Here is a 23,620-nt window from a genome sequence, read left to right as displayed (position 1 = left end):
TATCTTTAGGATATTTGTTATTAAATCATTTAAAGAAAGTTTTAATATTATTTTTATGTTAAATATAAAAAGTTAGTCAAAAAAATCATTCACTCTTTTCTTTCTTCATAACATTTTTAAAAAAATATTTTCTAAACTTATGTTCATAGTAAATCCATAAATTTTTCCCTAATGTTATTACTTACCTAGAAATAAATAAATGTTTAGGTCTTGGCGACTTTCTCTATTTATCTTCTTCTTTTTTAGGGGAGGGGGCCATAAAGATGACTGACAATTTTAAGTTTGAAGTAGTTGGATTATTTAGATTTTTGTCAATGTTATGATTCTTTCAAATTGCAGAACAATTTACTACGTTTTAAAGGCATTGTGCTTTGCTGGCTTAAGTAGCTAAGGAGTTAAATGTAGATTTGACACAGGTTACTTTTTCTTTTTCTTTCTGTTTTTCTCTTGGACAACACTTCTCTTTGGTAAGTCAAAATATATAGGACAACAACCTACTTCTACCTTGATTATTGATTATGAGTTATGAGAAAAATATATGTGTTAGACTTATGGATAAGTGATTAAATTCACCATTTTCTAATAACTTAAACTTTTGGGATAATCAGTAATTTAACATGGTATCAGAGAAGGAGATCTTGAGTTCGATCTCTAGCTTTACTCTACCTCCCATTTAAAATGTTAAATTCCCACTTGTTGGGCTCCCACTTATTAAGAGGAAGTTTAGGCCCACAAGTGAGGGTGGTGTTAAACTTATGGTTAAGTGATTAAATTCACAATTTCCTAACAACTTAAACTTTTGGTACAATTGGTAATTTAACAATTTGAGATATATATATTCTAATTGTTTTGCAGCAATACAATACGAGTAATTCTTAAGTACTCTCAAAATACAGAAAATAGTATTTCCTCCTTTTACATTCATGGTGTGATCCACTCATTAAATTCATGATGTGGTCCACCATGAATATGAGAAGAGAGGGTAACATTTCTACTCCAAGAATACTTAAAAATTTTCCATACAATATAATATGACATGCATAAATATAAGAGTTCTAATATATAGTTTACTATTAGTTTTACTTTCCAAAGATTTGAATTCAAACTTTGATTGTTCACACTTCTTTTACACGCTTTTTGTATAAATCATGTGTACATTACGTGTTTAATGTAAGCATTTTTAAAAAAATATGAATACTTTGGTAGGTCTTTTAGTCTTTGTCTAAAAGTGTGTATATTGTATGTGCAAAGTATGCATTAGGGAGTGTGAAACAATAATTAATTCCCTCTAAACACAAGTCCTAACTCCTAAGTGAACACTTTCCATGAATCACAAAATTAAAATAATCACAAACTGTGAAATTGTTAACCTCATATAGTTTATGAAAAGTTTGATTTAAATTGCATGTTCTCAAATAGTTTTATATTAACCTTATTGTTTTAGATAAATATCTTTTAAACCTGCTCAATAAAATGCACAATTTTTTTTTGTCACATGTGCTTCAAACAATGTTAGAGGAATAGTGAAAGGAGGTTTAAATCATTATATTTTAAAACTATTAAGATTTAATTGAATCTTTTGAAAGTTTAAGATTTATAAAACATATCTAAAATTATAAAGTTTAAAAATGTATTAGGATAAGACCCCTATACGTACGTCATAGACTCGTTGAATCTCTCTGTCACAAACCATATTGGTCGTGCACTCGTGCTTCGGTTTTCCTTGCATGGCTTTTCTCAATTATTTTCAGATCTGCCATCCCTGCATGTGATTTTGGACTGTCTAAACGATCCACAATGACCTTAAAAATCTTTTTATAATCATTTGCCTGAGCTGGAGAAATGGGCTTTGTTTGATCTCTCTCTTTCTTCACAGCTCTCACACACACTTGCATCACATAGACGCCACTTTAATTCTTTTAATATATACTCCTTTGAAACAATTTGGATTTCATTACAGGAAAGGAAATATAAATGACTAAATATAGATAATAAGTATATAATTGCATGAGATTACTATACACATTTTTTATTCAATATTTTGCAAGATTCATGCAAGTTCTTTCTTTTAAAATGAAATGGTCGAGAAAAGAATTAATTGTTTAGATGCATATGCAAGTTTGGGCCTAGAATACGAACACTTTATTTGGGGTATCATATTCGTTTCATAACGATGTCCTATTTGCTATACCTGTATTATGTAATAATTTTTAAAAAATTGATCATATCGTTGTATCGTACTTGTACTGTGTCTATTTGTATCCATATCTGTGTTTGTGCATCCTAGGTTTGGACATCGTAGGTAGAATATGCATTTATAATGAAATTTGTTTTTCTATCCACGATGTTGGCTTAGCATTTGAAATAATAATAATAATAATATCGTAACCAGTGAGTGCGAGCCAGCCAAATTGGAATTGATTCTGGTTTGAACAAAAAAAATGTTGAGAATCAATTCAGGTTACTCCTGGGTCCTAGCCATAGGGAATGGCCTAAAACTTTATAGAATGATTATTTCTAATGGTAGTACGATTTCATCACACTTTAATTTTAGTTTTATTGGGACTAAATATTTTTGTTCCTTTCTTGAGTTCAAAAGTTCCAGGTATAAGAATTAAGAAACAAGTTGCATATTAATTATTAGACTAATTCAATCGGTTTAAACAAAGTGGACAAATCAACCATGTCATGATCCTCATGAAAAGACACATACATGACAAAGAGAGATCAATCAACCCCAATATTCCAAACCAACAAACCAAAAAGAAGAAGAAAATGAGAGACGGAGATATCAAAGGGGGCATTATCAATATATCAATACATATAACAAAACATGTGCATTGTGACGTAACTGAGGGGGTAATCAATAGGATAAAGATACAGGTGTGCCACTCCCATTGAATTTTTTTCTTTTTTCTTTTTATTTGAATCAAAAAGTAATATTATACACAGAAAAAAATTGAATCAATTTGACACGTCTTAACATCTTAACAGGTTTAGTACTTCTGTCAGTTCTATACTACACAATTCCTTCATAATCCAAGTGTATGTCTAGTCACGAGACAGAATGAAAATTCAGTTGTTCTAATTAAATTCCTCACAATTTGTTCAATATTACATACAGATACATTATTGTGCTGTGCACGCATTTGTTTTCGAGTTAGAACTTTACGTCTTTTTCCCTTCCCTTTATATCTTTATGTGTATTTATTTCTCATTAATAGAAGAAAAAAAATCCTAATAACTGCCTTTTCCAATCCAATAAAATTACTTAATATCTATCATTCGTTGAAAAATTAATATTTCCATGCAAAACTCAATCAAAGTAAAATAAAATTTTTAATGAATTAATAAATAGAACCATAATATTAATATCTACATATAAATATTTTCTCATTTTTTCTAAGCAATTGGGAGAGACTCTTCTTAATGTTGGAGCTCCTAACTTGGAGTTAGACTATAATCCCTTTTCTCAACAAGCAGGGGAAGAGAGGCCATAGTCCCATCCCCCAATTTGAAAATTTTAAAAATAATTGAGATATATATATATATATATATATAAATATATATTAATTATTACAGTACACATGATTTAGGTAAAATTTTTAAAATTTAGGAATAATATTATAATACCTGATCCTCCTCCAAAAAATGAAATTTGAACCCAAAAGAGTCATAAATAAATATGGATATATGAAACAAAATAATAATAATAATAATAATCATAATAATAATAATACTAATAAAACTTAGGTATAAATGTATAGTACTTTAAATACAATAGATTAAGTTCTCAATTAAATTTAAACACACAGTTGTATTGAATTTAATTGTTCTTAAAAAAATTAACACTATGCATGTTGTACTTATCATTATAACTGTCCATATGTTCGAATTTAATTAGAGAACTTAACGTACTCTACGTCTAAGATAAATTTTTTTTTTTTAAAACATCATAAATACCAACAAGAAAAAACAACCTCCGATTCATAAGTGTTGCCGCTATTGAATGACAAGTTACCTATTCAGTGGAAGGGATTAGAATACATATATATATATATATATATATGTCTTACATGGTTTTATTCTTGCCTATTGTTCTTATTCTAACCCACAAAAGTTCTGCAGTGCCGACACATATGGTATCCAAAGAACTGAAGAAGACAACCACACACTCAATATCCAACAACTCGCTATTAAAAGCACACCCTAAATGCTCCCTAACCCAGCAATTTTGTGTCGGCTAAATTTAATGTATAGAGAGCTCTACTTAGATACTTTTAAAAGGAACATGAAAGTGAACTGTGGACCATTCCATGTTTAGATTTGAACCTTTGATTTAGCTATTGTCTTTGTATTGGTTTTTGTGATTATCCATCGTGTTTTTGTAAATATTCAATGCTTCACTAATGATCCGGTCACTAAAAAGAAGCCCACTGCCCACCACAAAAAAAGTTGATGCAATTCCCATTCAACAATGTGCTTATTATGCACACTTTTTACTCAAAATATGTCTCCTCCATCTTTAATTTTTCATATAAAATATGTGCTTGACAACAAAATTTGGAGCTAAATTGAGCTTTAAAAATTATACACCCAAGTTCAATGCTCAAAAAAATTGCAGCAAGAATACTTGCCATTGTAGATGAACATAAAGTGAAACAAAATGACACAAACAATAATTAATGTGACCACAATTTGTCCATGAACATTTTTTTTTTTTTTTGAGAATGAATTTGTCCATGAACATAATTTCTGATTTATTCATAGTACATGAACATAAATTGAGACAAAATGACACCAAAAAAAAAAAATTAGTGTGACCACAAGCCACACCTAAATCAATAATAATACAAACTACAAAGTATCATCATTCGTCAAAAAAGAATAGCGTACATAAATGCTTAGGTTTCAATTGCATGCAAAATTTAATGGCTGACATAATTGAATATCTCACGTAACTCGTAAGTCATAAATGAGGGCAATATCAATACTTCAGCAATTTTTCCCCCTTGAAAAAGGGAAAAGTTCTCACTTTTCCTGTAAAAGATGTTTTTGAAGTGAGAACCAAACACGAGCTATTAGCCTGTTACTCCAGCCAGGCAGGCCCATAAAAGGCCTCATCTACCAAGCCCAAGCCCACTTACACTAGTCAACAATTCTGGCCCAAGCCTAATTTAAGATGATGTGAGGCATAAATCTCTACTTTAGTTAGCATTCTTGGCTATAAGAATCAAATCTGCACCTAATACACCATACAAGACTATGAAACATTCAAGAATCACTGAGAAAAATAAAAACCGTAGAAGAACCAGATTTCAGTAACCTAATTATAACATCTTTGGGTACTATCTCAAAAAGTAATTTTTTTTAAAGATAAATTAATAGTTGGGATGAGAGATTTGAACCTTAAATGTCTATACTGAAAATATCATATGGCATATTAGTCGAGTTACAAAATTTTTGGCGAAGAATCCACTTATTAAGAGACGTCCGGCATTTATAATGAATCAGGAAATAGCCAAGTCTCACTTCCCATAAATAATAATACTACAATCAAAACATGAGGCAGGATTCATTAAGATAAAGCCACTAATCTTATCCTTCGGCTATTTTATGTGCAATGTTGTCCACACAAGTTTCACGAAGACTACCAGAAACAAACTACAACGATGATCAATGATGATGAAAAATAATAAAGGCAAAGATTTTACAATTAGTTTTGATTAAAGTAATATCACTTTCATATAAACCTATCATTTAAAACTATTTTTATTATGTAACAATCATACATATAAGTAGTTTTAGTGAAAAAATTCAATGTCAATAGATTTATTGTAATAACAATAACTTCTAGCTCATTCCCAGACAGACAGACTAAAGAAATAGTGGGTGTTTAATGTTTTTTACTGGACTGTAGAGAAATATCACCACGAAAAACCCCCACTAAGGAACAATCAACATTCTAGTGCAAAAATGTTGTCTTTTGCATGATGAAAGATGATTTAGGATGAAATCAGCATTGACAATAATGGTCAAAAAGATACAAAATGGAGTACAAAATTTCCACTACAAGTCAGCCATATAATCATAGCTGTGGCACATCTGGTTAAAATAAAGGGCTGTAAATTAACTCAAAGAAATGTCTCCTCTACAAACCGAAGGCAGTCTCAATCTCACTCTCTCTCTTTCTCTCTCAGAGACTCAAACCGCAGCCAGTTCAATCCTTGGGCAGCCCATGTGTGTGCACATGCATGGCCACATGCACATGTAAAGGTCTGGACATGGTACATTTGGTGTGAATTGATTGTTTTGGCAAAGAGTTCTACGGACCAAACAAAATCTTACAACATATATTAAAATAAAATGAAAAAATATATATACTAAGACCAGTTGCAACTCAAAACAAAAATATTGTGAAAATATTATGAGATTTTATTGTGTCTTTAGACCTTCTCATATATACTACTGATAAACACTTTTAAAAATAGAATTTATTTATTTTTTGATAATAAAAAAATGGGTAGGAAGCGACTTGAGTTGCCGTCTTCTACCTAGGCGTAACCATAGTGGCACCCTACTTGCTCTTGTTGGACCTAAGCATGTAGGAGCAGGAATCCAAATAAGCCATAGCTGACGTAGAACCATACGTAGAACCATTGAGAATGCTAGTAAGCATGAGCCGAAAACATGTAGTTTTTTCTCACACGGTTCCCATTGATTTGAATTTACAGTTTTTTAAACCATCAAAAAAAAAAAATTTTACAGTTTTTGTCCGAAGCAAAAATTAAGTTATGCAGAGACTACCTCACAGAATGTAGGTCTGACCGTCTGAGTCTGACACACATATGGGTTCCACGTTATGTGAGCTAGCGGTTGCATACTATCTATGCTGCCTCTGTTGAAACATAGTGGTCCTTGATTTTTAGTACTCAAGACATCTCACCATTTAATGCAAATTATTTCGGTCTGTCTCTATCTATTTATGGCTGTGTTTCATCTTAGTTTTTATGATTATACTTGTGAAGGGGAATGTTATTGTCGACTTTGGTCTACTGTTTCAAGATTCAAAGGAGTTAAATTTGTTTCATTCTTTGCCTATTCACTGCCAATAAAAAAAAAAATTTGAAATTTGCAAATAACCTTTGAATATCAATTTGATCCTCGAATTTTTTATTTTAAAAATTAACCCCTGAATATTAGGTTTGTAACAAATCGTTTTGTTAATAGTTTTTGTTAAATCTTTTGATCAACTTAAGTGTTTGAGAATGTTTGAGGTTCACCTTTTTCCCATTGTAATTATGAAATGTTATTATTATCATGTGACATTAAGTGATTAAATCCATTATACTTAAAACAGAATATATTAACTTAATTTATCACAAACCTAATGCCTAGAGGATAGGCTGTTTAAATCGAAAGTCTAAGAACAAATTGAAACTCAACGCATGCTAAAGTCCAAGAATAATATTTACCAAAGTATTCTAGTTCTAGTCAAAGGCAAGGCTTTTGTCTTCGTGTCATGCTCGTGTCACATGCGAACTGCAACTTGCAATCCAACGTTTACCTCGTAAAACTCAAGTACAATATCTCATGTGCAATATATTATTAGGTTTTTCAATTGAATTCAAACACCTATTATATTGAATTTAATTTTCCTTAGAAAACATAACACTATTGCTATATTCAAGTCAAAGTACAGCAAAAGGAAGCCATGTCCCTGACGACAATTTGTTACCCAAAACTGAATGCAAAATACAACCAGGGAACAAAGAGAAACAAAAACATTATCAGTTTAAAGTTTTTTCGGGGAAAAGGGAATGCATTCAGTGAAAAGAAAAAAGGACAAGTATCAAGTTTGTTACAAAAAAAGAAGAGGGGAGAAAGAAAAAAAAAAAAAAAAAAAAAGAATATGATTTTCCATCAGAATAGAAAGGAATCGTATGATGGGACAAAAGATGAAAGTATTGTGGTTGCATGATGATAAAAATTTAACATTGTTTATGGCTATGATAAACATTGATTTCCCATGAAATAGCAGTGGGGTACAAACCCCATCATCTACAACAATAAACACTGATAACTAAAGTTCTCTTTTCTGATCAACCTTCTTGACTGTATTATGACCGAAAACAAAGTATCCAAGCTAATAAATCTTTTTCATCTCTGCACAGCTCCATAAAGTTTATGCTGTTGAAGTAAAGTTATGCATTACTAACAACTATTAAAATAAATAAATAAAAAGATGATCTCATTGTTGATAAGTGATACAGTAAATAATTGACTGAAAGTTGAAACAGAAAGCAACTGTTGGTCACCTGCAATCCTTCAATAGTCAATAATGCTTTTATTTACTATGAGCCTCAAGATCTGATATTAACTTCGGTGGTTTGTTCTTCTTTTGCTGATATTTGGCATACGAATACCACACCCCACCAGCTGTGTTGATAACCAATCCCGTCACATTTAAAGTATGAACTTCCACACCACCCAGTAACACAAAACCAAGAGTCTGAGAAGCAAAAATAAATAAATAAATGAAAGTATATGTCAGATATATGCACTTGAATAGTTCATATTCAGTTTCCTACATGCTCTTTCAAGTGTAAAGACAGGAAAACAGAAGGAAAATTTAATGCCCTCAAGAATTTCATAATGGGCTGGTTGTTTGAGAATTCTAAATTTTCCTTCCCTATCGCCAAACTTCTGTACAACAAATAGAGCCTGAGGATATTCCATGCATACCGTGGACCCAACTCCTTTAAGGACTCCAACTATTGTTGTTGTTAGAGCAGAGTTGACTATGGTACACAAGAACATGGTGAAGTTGAGGACGATGCCCATCACCAATGAAAGAATAAGAATCACCAAAAAGTATAAAGAATTACTCTGCATATTAAGAAAAAATTTAACATTAGATATCAATGCTATATAGAATTTCATAATTTACATTTATATGCCAACAACATTAAATAAAAAGAATACTTTTCACTAATGCAACAGAACAAAAAACAATTTTTTGTGATTTAATAATGTTAGCATAATGAAGAACCCAAATGAGCCCCTCCTACTTTCAGTTTCTTCTCCTCTGCATTCTTGAAATCTTTACGCCTCCACTAGGTCAGGGCAACTCATACGTATTTCTCGACCAATAAGGCAGACTTTTGGATGTGCTATGCCTTGTGCTCTTTTCAAAGACCCAGGCACTTGGATTGTATATGGTATACAAGAACTATAAAACTACAAAGATGCACTTTATCAATAACCAATGATGTACTATGAGCAAGTAAGTGTCAAGGAGATTCACTTATTAAACTTCAAGCTATTAGAAGGTTTTCCAAATCATAACACCAAAAAATTGGCTCTCTTTTTCAGGAGAACTCTATTTATTCTCCCAAATAGATCTGTTATCATGACATCAGATAGGGTTTCACATAAACCACTATTTTGAAGGCAAATTTTCAATTTCAGTTATGATTTAGAAACATCCTTATTTCTTAATTTTATAATGCCACAATAGAATGTTGTTGATCTCTATCTTAAGCTAAGAAACAACCACAATTACTGGAAGTGCCAGCGAAAGTTGGTAACATGTCTGCAGGCTCAGAAATGTGCATCCTATAATTTTGTTTTTAATGTTCCAAATTTTGGAAATTAAACCCACACTGTCCCATGAGCTGCACATTCAAAGGTACACACTGTACCCCTCTAGTTACTACTTATTTCAACACACTGATGGTGAATGTTTCTGACATGCTTTTTCTTTTTTCCTCTTTCTTTCTTTTGATAATTTCTTCCTACAAGCTTCTTTGATAAGTAATTAATGCTTCATTGAAAGAAAAACTAAGCTTTACAGGAACCCAAAGCACACAGGCAATGTATTAAGGATATCAGAACAAAAGACTAAAGAGCTTCTTCCTACAAGCTTCTTGCACCCCACAAACCCGTGATGCCTCAATCAAATAATTCCTTATACACTTCTCATAAGCTCCTCCTGTCCCCCTTCACAATCTAACAACTCCTTAATACACTTCTATAAGTTTCTTCACTTCCTCTTCACTAACTCTCTTCTTTTCACTGCTCTCATCACCATTACCAAGAATCCACCTCCCATTTCAAAATTTCCCACCTCAACAACAATTCGAAAGCCATTATCATTCAAAACTTAAGGAGAATCTTCCTGGGGCCAAAATTCATTTTCAAAAAAGACCCATATGTTTCCTTGATTATAAACTCTACTTAGGTTGTTTCCATTACATCTCACTGTATACCAGACAGTACTCAAGGATTGTACCATGTAAAAAGGTAAGGACATTTTTAAACAGGTAGCAAGAGAATTAAATAATACATAGCCACCCAATGAACACAGGAAATCATACTTTCTCTTTTTTTTTAGAGATAATTACAACATACTACTAACTCTGCAGTTTGAACCCTTTCTCCCCTAGACCCCAAGCACTTTGTGCATGAGAATGTGCTAATTCAGCTACAAGACCTTTGGCAGGAAACCATACTTTTTCACGCTATAAAGAAGTGATACATTTCTTTTAGAGAATAAAAATGAAAATGGAACTTCTAAAGAAAGTTTAAGTGAAATCCATTTTTTTTTCTATTAAGTTACACACACACACCCGATGGCTCACCCTCCACCTAACACTTATATGGGGAGGGAGGTGCCAGATTATCTAGAGCTCATTGGCTTAAGCAAAATCCATTTTAAATACAAATTGTAAGGAAAATTATTCAAAGACACAGAAAGTAAATATAACATACTTATGTGTGTGTGCGCTCTAAACTACACGTCTTTTGTGTTCTCTAATGACATCGTGCAGGCAAACGTTAAATTTTATTTAAAAGTAATTATTTTCCTTGGTCTATTCATGTATAATAACTTAATAAGTGAAAATGAAAGAATAAACATCATAATTTTTTTTTTTAGAAACAATAAACATCATAACTGAAATCCTGTTTTTAAACTTTTGGAACTGATTACACCGTAAAAAATAAGGGGAAGAGGACGAAAAAAATGAAGAACAAAAGCTGAGGCTGGAAATTCAAGATCCAACATGAACCTGGTGTGTGAGACACAAGTCCCTATGTTATGAATAAGAAGTAAGGACAACCATATTATTACAATCTTTATCTATCAAAAAAAAAAAAGGACAACTAAATAATATCTTAGACTATATTGTGGTACAACATAGAAGACAGTAAAGGATCTATTTATAATAAAGTGACCATATTTTACATTGGTCATCAACCCACTGCAACCCTCCTCTTTCTGGGTTTGAGACCATCTATGAGAAATATATACAAACACTAAGCACTAACCAGCTGACATAGTACAAATTGGGAATTTGTAAACATGAGATTGTGATTGCTGTTTAGGGTTAGGAGAATTTGTGAGTCTAGGGAGTACAACTGTTGAAGAAAGTTAGGGTTCAAGATGAGTATGGTTGTAGCAGAAAAGAGAAAATATTTGATTTCAGGTTGCGGGAGGGGTGGGGGTGGGGGGGAGGAAACAGAAATTGAATTTTTTCAGAATCTATGAACAATGTGTGTAAACAATATCCATGAGCAATACTGCAAGAAAGAAAAGAAGAAAAGGCAGAAGAGAAATGGAAGGGAAAAAGAACAATAAGGCCAATGTGCCTCAATAAGAAATCTTTATTAAAGAAAAAAGACCCCCCAGTACACAAGAAGCGTGCTGGGGTACAGGAAATTACATATTACAGATGTGCCTCAACACTCAAAAGTCAGAACACTCAATATTTTATTGATCAATTATAACTTGTTTAAGTACAATAACACACTTGTATAGATCCTAAATCTTAACTTCTAGTAGAACTAGGACTTCTACTTTGACTAGTAAACCAAATCTAATTAAATTGAACCAAAACCTGCATGTAAAGGCCCATAACTAAATCAGATCTTCTTACTAACCCAAGGTCCACAACTATTGCCCATACCCAACGTTTGCAAAATTACTACAATAGCCTTGACTCTAGAATAACCAAATAAAATATAAAAACCTAATTAACTACCATGGACACTTAAATCTGGGCTTTACCATAACCTTAGGCTTCCAAAGAGGATATTACTTTTCTAACCATACTATAGTTATGCCATCACCAGCTTTGAGCAAACATAGAAGACTATGGATCATATACAAATTAGTCTCAATAGTAAAGAGAATATCCTTAAAGTGTTATACATGAAAAAATTTGGCTCCTTATCCACATGGACCCAGTTTCAAGCACCAATCATATCCTATATTGTCCACATGGGAAAAAAATGCATCAGAGAAGGAGCAGTCAGCATGCATTAGATTTAACGACTATGAATTTATGCACATCATAATTCTTCTAGTATAAAAATTCACAAGATAATTCTTAAGTAGACTATTATTTCATGCCCAAGCATCCATTGCTTTCCAAAACAAAATAGAATGAATGCTAACATAAAGAAAACCAATTTAGATTCTGACCTTTGCAAATAATAGTGCTAAAGAATTTGGAAACTCTCCTGTAGCTATGATGACAAATAACAAAAATGGAAGGGACAAAAAGCTGTTATAGAACATGATCTCAATTGATGAAAGCCCATCCTCTGCACCAGACTTCTCTACCAACACTAAATACATGGTCTGCATGCATTTAAAATAAGCAATTCCATTAGTAAAGCATGCATAATTATGAGCTCCAAAACAATTCTCAGTTTTGAAACTAAAACATATCCAGTAATAGTTAAAAAATAAAAGTCCAACCTGGAAAAAAACAGAAGTAAGGGCCATGCTGTATCCAAAAAGGTCAAACGAAAAATCTCCTAGAGCAGCTATGATAACTCCAGCAGCAGTCAATATTACTGAAAGTGACACCTGACATTTGATATCGAGGCCATCGATAGATTAGAACCAACTATTCAAATTTAATAGCCATGAAGATTATCTGCTCAGTTTTAACACGAAAAATATCAAAGATTCCAAAAAAAAAAAAAAAACAGCCATTGCATTTATAACAAACAGAAATTACTAACTGAATCTAACATTTAAGTTCTTTATTTAGATCAGTACAGGCAACGCAACACAACACTAACAGACTAATTGATAGTTGGGTTGGGCTTAGTTAGATAATGTAAATTTTAAAAGATCCAAACTAGAATTCAATTTTTCCAGACAACAACTAGTTGGGTACAACATTGTAGACATGCTTTTCTCGTGGAAATGCAAGAACTATGTTGTCCCCATTCTCACCTGAATGCCAAAAATTTGTTCAGGATATGATGCTTGAACGTCATATATGCTCGTTAAAAGTATTTAAGCTTGTACTTATTAAAACATAAGTAGCTATGTAGTGCACTATATTATAATCATGAAATCAATATTGTATGCAGAATCAAATAAGCTTATGCTGTTGAAGTAATGTTAAGCATCCCAGTGTACAATGTTAACACAAAATTTGGTCAATACCATTAACATCTTATTGAGTCAAAAACTCTAAAACTACAATGAAAGCAGTTTCACAATACACAGACCTGTATTGTGGGTCTCCCCTTTCCCGAAAAGAATCCAGCGATCAGTACAGCTAGGGGTGTGAGTCTCTTTATCGCAATGTACATCGGGATATTAACTCCTTTCAGACTTGCCAATGCAAACGCGACATTAGCATTGTAAAACAGTGAAATGGGGAGAAGCTTTCTGGCCGTGGCCATATCTAACGCTTTGGCTTTTGTGTATCCCATTCTTCGACCAAAGTGTATGAGCATTGCTGTTGCCAATTGCTACGATAAATGAATAACGAGTGTATCAATGCAATTGCAAATTGCAAAGTTAGCAAAAGAGAGACAGTGCTATATTTAACTTTTTACAAAGTCGATACCTGCAAAGTGAGGAGGGTCATGGAGTGTGCATACTGCATAAGTATGGCCTTATTGATAAAAACCATCGCCATCGAAGCAATCCCATATGAAATGGCTGCAGATAAACTACATTGACACAAATATCATTGAATCAGAACCCGCCCAAGAAAAATTTAAGAAACAAAATAGTGTGATTAACAATTCGATTCGACAACGATTAGATAAGATAACTAAAATCATATGAAGGAATCAATTTTGTTCTATTTTACCCGAACCGCATTGCCATTGATATTAACAGACAATTTAACAATCAAGCACAAAAAAAGGCCAAATTTAAACGAAGAATAATTAATCAGTAGAATTGCTTGAACTGAAATTCAGTACTGTTTATTATTATTAATCAATTTAAAAATAAAAATAAAAAAGTTTCCAAAATCGCTTGAGCTGAAATTCAGTGATTAGCAAATAAATATCTATAAGCACGTGTTTGTTTGTATGTATGTAAAAGAAAGGACCTCAAAAATGGAGTTATTTCAGAATCACTGTGATTTTCCATGGCTGATGATTACGATGATGACGACGATGGTGATGATTGATTATGAGATCGAGATATTGAAAAACGGTTTCTTCTGTTACTTGAGTGACGCCATCAAATCAAAAAATGGAAAGCTCCAATTATAGCCTATGCCCGAACTCACTGCCACTCAATCAAAATCAAAACTAAGAAATTAAGAACAAATACGAAAACGAGATTAGATTTTTTTTAAAAAAAATTAATAAAATAAAATAAATAAATAAACCTGATATTATGGATTGAAAATTACATGAGAGGTTTTTTCTTTTTAAAAAAAAATGGGTTAGTGAATTTGAGATCTAATAAGTAAGGGTTTCACAGTTTATATGTGAGTCAAAGTAAAGGAGTATAGTGTTGAGTGGGAGAGGAACAAAGTGGGTGTATAATAAAAAAAACAGTTGGCGGAGTTGGGTGAGTGAGTCTTGTGGGACTTTTGGATTTGGGAGTGAGTGATGGTAATCACATTCACATGGGATTGTTGAAATGGCTTTAGCATTTTTTTCCATTGGAAAATTGGAAAAGCTATCGGCTATCGCCATCTGATGAGGGATGGGTGACATGTTGTTGCGGATACGCCGAGCAAGGTTGAGGCTCTCTTGGAACTTTCTTGATTTTTTTATGCTTATTTTTATTCTGATTAATTATTGCTAATGGACCCCATAAACCCATGTTTGTTTGTTTGTTTGTTTGTTTTTTCTAACCTTTGGGAATTGAGGACAAATGATGGTGGTATCAAGACACAAGCCAGCTGGACAGGCGGATCTATTTTGGGTGGACAAAATATTCTATTCTTTTTTTCTTTTTCTTTTTCTTTTTTTATAAGAAATATTCTATTGTCTTAATCTAACATAAATTGTGTATTAGAGTGTTACATACTTGCATCATTTAGAAGATTTATTGCAAACAGAAATCGGATTGATGAATAAGAAATTTGTGGTTCAATCTCCCCCTACATTAAAAACTGATTGATGTCTTAGTCTGATAATAAAGAGCACAATTATTAGAAGCGGATGTTATAAATTGTGAAACTCTATCTAAAAAAAAAGTATTGGGTTTGTCTTATCATAAATCTAGAAAGTGATTTCATAACTTATTTTACACGACAAGTTGTGATTAGTGTACAATAAAAGTAATATTAGTAGTAGTTTTTATGCGAAAATGATGTTACATTATCATAATTTGCTAGTACAGATGATGTAAAAAATAGTTGTGAAAGTTGTTGTGTTTGTAATAATATTGTTTGTCTTATGGGGTTGTGCAAGCAATCTGCTATTTGTGTAATGGTGTTGTGTTACTCTTCCTCATTTGATATCCTTCTATTCAAGCTTAAGAGCCTCTGCATCCTCTTTTGCTTTTAATGAAATTGGTTTGAATAAAATGGGAGAAAACTTTAGATGTTTCCCCCATTTTCTTCAAAATCAAAAGATTCAAAAGTTTCTAATGTGGTTTATTTGTATACTTGATATTATTAAATTATTGGTTTATTACATGACTACATGGTATATTGGTATCTTTTTTATAACATATAGTTTCTCGGAATGGGGAGAGCAAAATGTTTTTAAAAAATGAACGAATATATTTCTTTAGATAAGTTTAGTTTGATTGACTTTATTTTGTTTCAAAATAAAATGTGAAATACATAAAAATTCATTAAACCATAATCTCTTCCTATCCAATTTCAACCAAATTGGGACAACTAAAGTAAACATAGTGGGTTTAAAGGACTTTCTAATCCCTCCAGACCCCAAAGCCTATAAATTCCAAATTCTACGTAATTGACTATAGCTATGCTACACAGTTTCTGCAGCCTACACTGGAAATACTAATGTTTGTGACTAGTGGCATAGCCACATAGGTACATCATTTGGTCATAAATCATCCATCTCAGTTCGAGTCCAAAAATCCTTAAGATGAAAAGAAACTTTGTATGATTTAACAATACGTCAAACTGTTTACATCTGGTTAGTACATGAAAACATTAACATTTCTCAAAATCAAAATTCTAGATGGCACCATAGGTTAATTAAGTTTGTCGCTCCACGTCAAGTCGCCATTCGAAATCAGGTAAACCATTCAAATTCAGCCTTATTTTACAATCTCTGATGACAAATAACTGCATGAGTTCTACCTGGCAGCAGCTCTTGCACTCATGGATGAGTGATACGTGGTGCTTCTTTGTTTCCTGTAAGATGTATAAACATCATCATATTGACTCACCTCATTTGGATTAGCTGTGGCCCCAAGTCCCAGCCTTCCAGAGCTAGTTGATCCTGGTTTCCGATCTACACTTCCATCAGCATAAGTCCCTGTCTCTGGGTCCAGTTGCAGGTTTGGGGGAGGGGGGATGCAAGCTCCTCCCTTTCGTACTTGAGGTTCTCTGTCATACTCGTACTCATCATCTTCATCTCTTGAATCAGAATTAATGGGCCCTTCAGAAGGGTTAACCTCTCCAATTTCTTTGAAGAATTTTGACACTCTCTCAAGAATTTCGGATTGAGGTACAGTAGATGGAGGTATTACAGTTGGTATGTCCAAAGGGCTCATGGGAGAGTAAGGCACCCCGCTACCAATCTGCATCTTTCTGACCATTCCAGGAATAAGACCAGGTGGAAATAAAGGATATGGCGGCAATTTTTCACCACTACTAGTCATACCCGGCAATAAATGGGGCGCAGCTTGTTGGTTTGCAGGTTGAACAGAAGATGGTATGGACATGGATCCCACAAAAGCACCAGCAGGGACTGAATTAGGGAGAAATTGCTGGCTCACTACAGATGGTGGGATGACTTGGGCAGAGGCAGCATGTTTATCAAGATGCTCTTGATCTGATAAGCTCCTATCAGTTTGCCATTGTTGGATATTGTGGTTTGACATCTGTGGCAATCCTGCATGAAAAGAAAACTAAGTGAAATTTCTAGCATTGACAATGTGAGAACTGCAAGATGCGCGCGCGCGACACACACAGGCATAGCTTACCAGCAGCTGGATCTGCTGAACCACTAATTGTAGGAGGCCCTGGGAAAGATATAGTTGGTGGTCCACCAATCATCTCAGCCTTAAGTGCATCGATAGTATTCTGATCATAAATATCTTTAGAAGCCCACAACTCTAAGATTTTCTGTAACCTTGTCTGGTTTTCCTCCTTGCTTTGAGGGTTATGATAAATCCTCCCAAGCATGGAACCTAAAACAGGTTTAAATGCGTGGGCTTCATTATCAAAATCGGGGCTTGTCCTCCTCTGTAAGCTGCAAAGTTTGCAAAGCAAAAGAATCGGGAAAATAGCATACGGGAACATTTAATATATAGAAAGCTTAAAAGAAATTGCAGCAAAGAAAAAAATATAAAATTAGAACTAATATCCCATAATTTGACTAAGAACAATACAATTGCATGCAAGATTTTTTTTTTCTTAAAAAAAAAAAAAAAAAAAAAAAAAAAAAAAAAAAAAAAAAAAAAAAAAAACAGAAAAAGAAAAGAAAAAGGTCATTTTGCAAGAAACGAAGTGGTGAGGACTTGTATCACAAACCACAGGAACCTTCAATTCAAAAAAAAATTGAGTACCAGAAAGTACTTTATGGACTTTTAGAAGCAAAAACATCTACTTTAAATAAACAAAGTAGAGAAAGATTGTGGGTTCAAGATCCACCAAGTGTGTGTGTAACTTACAAATAAAAGTCTTGAGCCAAATAAAAAGGAACAAAATCTGAAGGGGGCTTTTTCTACTCTTTCTTTTTGGTTGTCAAAGTATCTGCAGCTCTTTGAGCACTCTACTATTCCCTTCCCTGGAAATCTCCCAACCCACATATACCCAATTTCACAATGACTGGAACATATCCCCAGGGGTGGCTACCACAAGCAACGTGATTTAAATTCAGGCTGACACTTATTTAGTTTGAAATAAAAGTTGAAGAGTCACTCAGCCAACTCTGAGGGCTTGAACTTATCTTAAGGGAGCCTCTGATTTTGGGTTACTGAGGTTTTTAGTAAAATACTATAGAATCTAAATTATACAGCCATACTATGTTGATGGACAAGGGTGCAAATAAACTAAAAGCTTTCCAGTTAAGGAAACTAAGGTCCAAAGACTTTGTGATTAATTCTCTACAATTTCCTTGTTTTCAATGTCACAAGGGAATGCCCAGGCCAAATTCGATGGATTCTTGTTCAAATCAGACAACAATCTCACCAACACAAAATCAGATAGCCTTCAGGCCTTCCTAAGGAATACAGGTAAAAACAGCCCCCCCCCCCCCCCCCCAATACACACAGACACACAAAAGGAGGAAAATATATAGCTTTTATTGTTTTGATTTACTAAAGCTCCTAGAATTATGTTAACCAAGATCAAAAAATTAATACTTTTCACATTTCATTATGGAGAACAGGCAAAGAACAAAACTAAAAGTCAATACAAAATAAAAAAATAAAATAGCTAACTAAAGGCTTCTCTGTGTGTGTTTGTGGCACTCATATTGTTAAACTTAATTGCCTACACAGCAAATGTTAACTGCAAGACAAACAAATTTATATTGTATTCTTGGAAGTATTCCCCAAAATAACCATAGAAAGACAACATTTAAAAAAATAAATGAAATATCACATAAATGAAAAGACTCATAGAGAAAGAGCTATCAGACATAGTGTAAAGCAAGAAAAAAGTAATTGATGAACAAAGTGTCAGGAAAGCGTGAGTAGCAATCACAAGTCTGTAAGATAACATGATTTATGCAGCAATAGAATGATACCTGTCAAAAAGAATATCATTGGCAAGGTATATTATATGCAGTTGCCGCTCAGAATCATCTAGGACAAAAATCCTGTCTCTAAGTGCCTCAGCCAGAGCAGGTGCAAAAGGAGATCTCTGCATAAACCAAATTTTGGCACCCTTAATCGACTCTTTTGTACCATTAAGATTATTCAGCACATTGTTGAGCTCCAGTGCAACATCGGATGGAAGTGGTCCAGAAAGACCTCTGAAAGACTTGGATGACTGGTCATAATCTGGTCGACCATGAATCCCAAAAGTCTGAGCATGTTGATGGTGCTGCTGCTGGTCGTAGAATGGTGGGAAAGGAGGTTGGTGCATTTGAGCACCCAACATTGATGCTGAAGCCCCAACACCTGCAGCTGCTGTATTTATTGGAGGAGCATTTAAAGGAGATGGACTCATCATGGGATTAGGAGGATGCATCATAGGTATAGAAGAGGATGGAAAAGGAGAATTGAAGGGGCCACCTGGAGCATGTGTAGCTAACCAAAGCCTATAACGATAGTAAGCATGTCCCTCCCCACCAAAAAGAAAGCCATAATCAGGATTATCTTGCTGCTTTTCACGAATCATAGCTTCAAATTCAGGGCCATTCTTTGCAGAATACTCAACAAGTTTGTCAATGCGCTTGTGGAGCTCTGGATCAGAAGGGGGAGAAACTGGAGGTGGAGGGGCATCGTATAGTCCATGAAAAGGCGGAGGAGCGAGAGGAGGGGCTAAATGTGGAGGGAAAGCTTGTTGTGGCTGCTGTTGCTGCTGAAGATGAAGAAGGTGAGGATGTGGATGGAGCTGCTGTGGTTGCTGCTGCATGTGGTGGTGATAAGGGAATTGTTGGAGAGAAGGATGTGGGGGTAGGAAAGGAGGACCGTGCACCGATGGAGGAAACTGTTGATGCTGTGGAGGAAATCCAAACTGTTGCTGCTGTTGCATGTTAGGAGGTTGTCGCTGCTGTTGGGCATATGCCATAGCGGAAGCCGATGCATAATCATGAGGCTGTCGATCCATCACCCTGTAGAATGAATCAGCTAACAAAAAATTCAGCAGCCCTTGTGACAATGTTCAACTTTACCAACACTAAACATACACACCCCAACCAAAAAAAAATCATTATATGGCAAGAGATATGGGCATTGTTTTAAAACAAACAAGAATTATAACCAGAGAAACACGTCTCATTGTTTCGATACTAACTATGATGCCTTGGATTGATATTGAATTAGTTGACTGCCTGTTAATTGACATGGGCTGATCTAGGAACTACAAGGAGACTCGATTGTGACTGAACTAATTCTCTTGGGTATAACACAGATGTGGCTAGCGCATTTCCTTGGGCCATTATACTAGCAAACCCCATTTTTCTATGTGAAACTAATTTTGATTTATAAACACTTCTTATATACTTCACCAAAAACCCATTTAAAGAAGAACACAGAATATACATCTCCCCAACTATGTTGTTTACTCAATTGGGTTTTAAAGGCTAAGTGTCAAGGCCGGCCCTTCCCTTAGGCGAGTTAGGCAATTGCCTAAGGCCCCCAAAATTTTAGAAAAGAACCAACCGGGTAGTAGAGGAAAAAAAAAATTAGTTTCAAATGAATTACAAAAATAATCTGGCACATCCTTTTAACCAAAAAAACAAAAAATTTGGTAAATCCTATTAAACATTGGTTCTAAACAAAATCATTGACCAAAAAACAACCAGATAAACTACAAATCCGGTCTAAGAGATTAACCACAAAACAATCACAAATCAAAACCCTAAAAATTTTACCTTTCTCTCTAGTCTCTGCTCTCCGCCTCTCTCTAGTCTCCAGTCTCCACTGTTCAGTCTGGTCTCATCTGCCTCAGCCTCTCTCTGATTCTCTGCTCTCCGCCTCTCTCCAAGTCTCAACTGCTCACCTCACCGTATCAGGTTCTGAGGTTCAGGAATCAGGTATAAAATTATAAATATTTGGGCACAGGGGACTCCATTTTATTTGTTAAGAACTTATGATAACTTTGTTTATTAGGGCCCTCCCTGGTTAACTTTGTTTATCACTTATCACTTTATCATTATGGCTGCCTGGACCCTCCCTGGACTGGGCGTTAAGTTTGGGCCTTCAAGGTTTTTTTTTCTTTTTTTTTTTTTTTCTTTTTTTTTTTGGATGGATCTTATTAATAAGTTTTGTGTTAGTGTTATGGCTGTGTTTAAATTTTTGTTATGCTTGTACTTAAATTTTTTTTTTTAATTTATGCAGGTTGAAATTGTTAAAAATTTGTTATTATTCAGTGAACTACAACAATACTTTTTATATAAATCAAGTTCTATTTTTCATTTGCCCTACACTTGAAAGTTATTTTTTATTTTAATATTTATAAATATATTGTTTTATTAGAAATGTCTACTAAAAAATATGCATCTGGATATGAAAAACTTAAAAAAAGAAAAAAATAAGAAAAATTAATTGAGTCTCAAAAATGATCAATGGATAAATTTGTTATTAGTAATAAACAAAATATAATACAAAATTTAGATGAAAATATCACAAATGAGCAAAAAATTCACCAAAATAATTTAGAAAAAATTGATATTCAATTTTGCAATACAACAAATCTTGATAATGAACTTCAAAATAATTTAAAAGAAAATGAAAATAATGATGAAAAATATAATATAAAAATATTAAATAAACATTAATTTAATTAATATATAAGTATAAAAAATGTCTCATTTTTAATTCTCGCCTTAAGCCCCAAAATGTCTAGGGTCGCCCCTATTTTCCTCTCATCCTCTCTCTGCCTCAACCCATGTCACACCGTGCTCCATGGCTGACCACCAAGCTCTCTTTCTAAACCTTCATGGCTGGAGCTTTTCAAGCTCATCACCTCCAACCACGCTCCACTACTAAAACTCAGCCAAAATCAAATCACGACCACCACCACGGCCAAAACCCAGCCAAAATCAAATCGCAACAAAAACCCAGAAGCCCACTAAATCACAAATCAAATCATACCTACCGAAATCAGAGCACAAAACAACCAAAATCACAAAATGAAAATACTGAAAGTGAACCCATTGTTAAAAAACATATATTGGTTTTGTTATTATATTTTAGAAGAAGAATCATCTTGTTGAACTAATTTTAGATCCAAATTAATCAAACACATACCACAAGCAAGAATGATAGACTGAAAGTAAAGCAAAAAAAAATAGTATTTCCCATAAAAGTGTTTTCAGAAAATAAAAAGGGTAAGCAAAATATAAAAACTATTTACTTCATAATCTCAAATAAATAAATAAATAACCAAAAACCACATATCATAATCTGGTGAAGTCTCGTAAGCCACAATTTCACATAAGAGGATCGTCTAAGTTGAGAGGAAGAGATTTTCATAATCTTTGGCTCGGCAGCACAATCTTCGATTTCCTTTCTTGATGTGACTTTCGCTCGCTCCTCTCCTGCCAGTCTAGGCGATGTATGAAGAGAAATAAAAGGAAGAAGAACAAAGCACCACGTAAAAAAGAAGAAAAGAAAAATGGTGAGAGAAGAAAGACAGACTGAGATTAGGTGAACAGTCGTAGGTATTTTTTTACATTTTTTACTCTTTTTTTAAATTTTTTAATTCTCCTTTAATATATTTTATTTAATAGTTGAGAACAACTTTCAATCTTAGCCGTTAATTATAATTGCATCAAGGTATTGCACCTGAATCTGAAAAAACAAAAAGACCTCCAGATACACATACACATACATATACACATACACATACATAAGCACATACACATATACATACACATACATAAGCACGCATAAACACATACACACATAAGCACATACACATACATATACACATACATAAGCACATACACATAAACATACACATACATAAGCACGCATAAACACATACACATACACATAAACATACATAAATATAAGCACGCATAAACACATACACATACACTGAAAACTTTTGCAAAAGTAATATAAAACAAAAATCATATTTTCATTTAAATATCGTTGTACCACACAACCATGGATTCTAAATAGAACAAAATTATGTACATCTCTTAGCAACCCAAGCGTGTTGCCTCCCAAGGTATTCACGTCTCTCTCTATTTCTTTTGAGTTTTCAGAAGACTGCAGTATCACACAGTAATTCTAATGGCCAACCACTAAATATGATATTATAAAATCTTATTTTATAGTAGACTTCTAAAACCCTAGAGAGAGATTGGACGTGGGATCCTTAGGGATCCTAATCTTCAGCCGTGGGATTTTATCAATAACTTTTTGAACGTTATTGACTTATCTTGAAACTCTTTCCAAAATTATTTCTTAATTTTCTCAACCATATCAAGAAAATATTTGAACTTCTCCATATTGCAATAATGTCCATCAACACATTGCAATTGACCCCTGAAGATTAGAGAATTACAAATG

General features: G+C 33.6%; 2 protein-coding genes across 6 annotated transcripts; both read right to left on the bottom strand.

Annotated features, from left to right (window-relative positions):
• Window positions 1–7,944: 7,944 nt before the first annotated feature.
• On the bottom strand, window positions 7,945–14,986 carry LOC126708746 (UDP-galactose/UDP-glucose transporter 7). 3 transcript variants are annotated; one of them, XM_050408663.1, is made up of 9 exons: window positions 14,658–14,986; window positions 14,373–14,560; window positions 13,878–13,983; window positions 13,534–13,779; window positions 12,767–12,877; window positions 12,488–12,646; window positions 8,746–8,889; window positions 8,319–8,512; window positions 7,945–8,190 (listed from the first exon to the last, which is right to left on the bottom strand). In XM_050408663.1, exons 2-8 carry the CDS (start codon window positions 14,411–14,413, stop codon window positions 8,348–8,350), a joined length of 972 nt encoding a protein of 323 aa, XP_050264620.1. In that variant the 5' UTR covers window positions 14,414–14,560; window positions 14,658–14,986; the 3' UTR covers window positions 7,945–8,190; window positions 8,319–8,347. The 3 variants fall into 3 exon arrangements, with proteins under 3 accessions (XP_050264620.1, XP_050264618.1, XP_050264619.1); XM_050408661.1 differs by having other exon boundaries at window positions 14,373–14,554; XM_050408662.1 differs by having other exon boundaries at window positions 14,373–14,554; window positions 14,682–14,986.
• A 1,350-nt stretch (window positions 14,987–16,336) lies between these two features.
• On the bottom strand, window positions 16,337–21,186 carry LOC126710472 (uncharacterized). Of its 3 annotated transcripts, XM_050410942.1 has the most exons (5): window positions 20,971–21,185; window positions 19,667–20,208; window positions 19,177–19,561; window positions 17,408–17,676; window positions 16,337–17,316 (listed from the first exon to the last, which is right to left on the bottom strand). In XM_050410942.1, the coding sequence occupies exons 2-5, from the start codon at window positions 20,202–20,204 to the stop codon at window positions 16,556–16,558; spliced, it is 1,953 nt and encodes a 650-aa protein (XP_050266899.1). In that variant the 5' UTR covers window positions 20,205–20,208; window positions 20,971–21,185; the 3' UTR covers window positions 16,337–16,555. The 3 variants fall into 3 exon arrangements, with proteins under 3 accessions (XP_050266899.1, XP_050266898.1, XP_050266897.1); XM_050410941.1 differs by having other exon boundaries at window positions 19,177–20,273; window positions 20,971–21,186; XM_050410940.1 differs by having other exon boundaries at window positions 19,177–20,208.
• Between the last annotated feature and the right edge of the window lie 2,434 nt (window positions 21,187–23,620).

The sequence above is a fragment of the Quercus robur genome, chromosome 12 (genome assembly GCF_932294415.1).
Source record: "Quercus robur chromosome 12, dhQueRobu3.1, whole genome shotgun sequence".
In the NCBI taxonomy this organism is placed as follows: Eukaryota; Viridiplantae; Streptophyta; class Magnoliopsida; order Fagales; family Fagaceae; genus Quercus; species Quercus robur.
The sequence above is the reverse complement of the archived record's forward strand: the minus strand, read 5'-3'. Positions and strand labels throughout refer to the sequence as shown.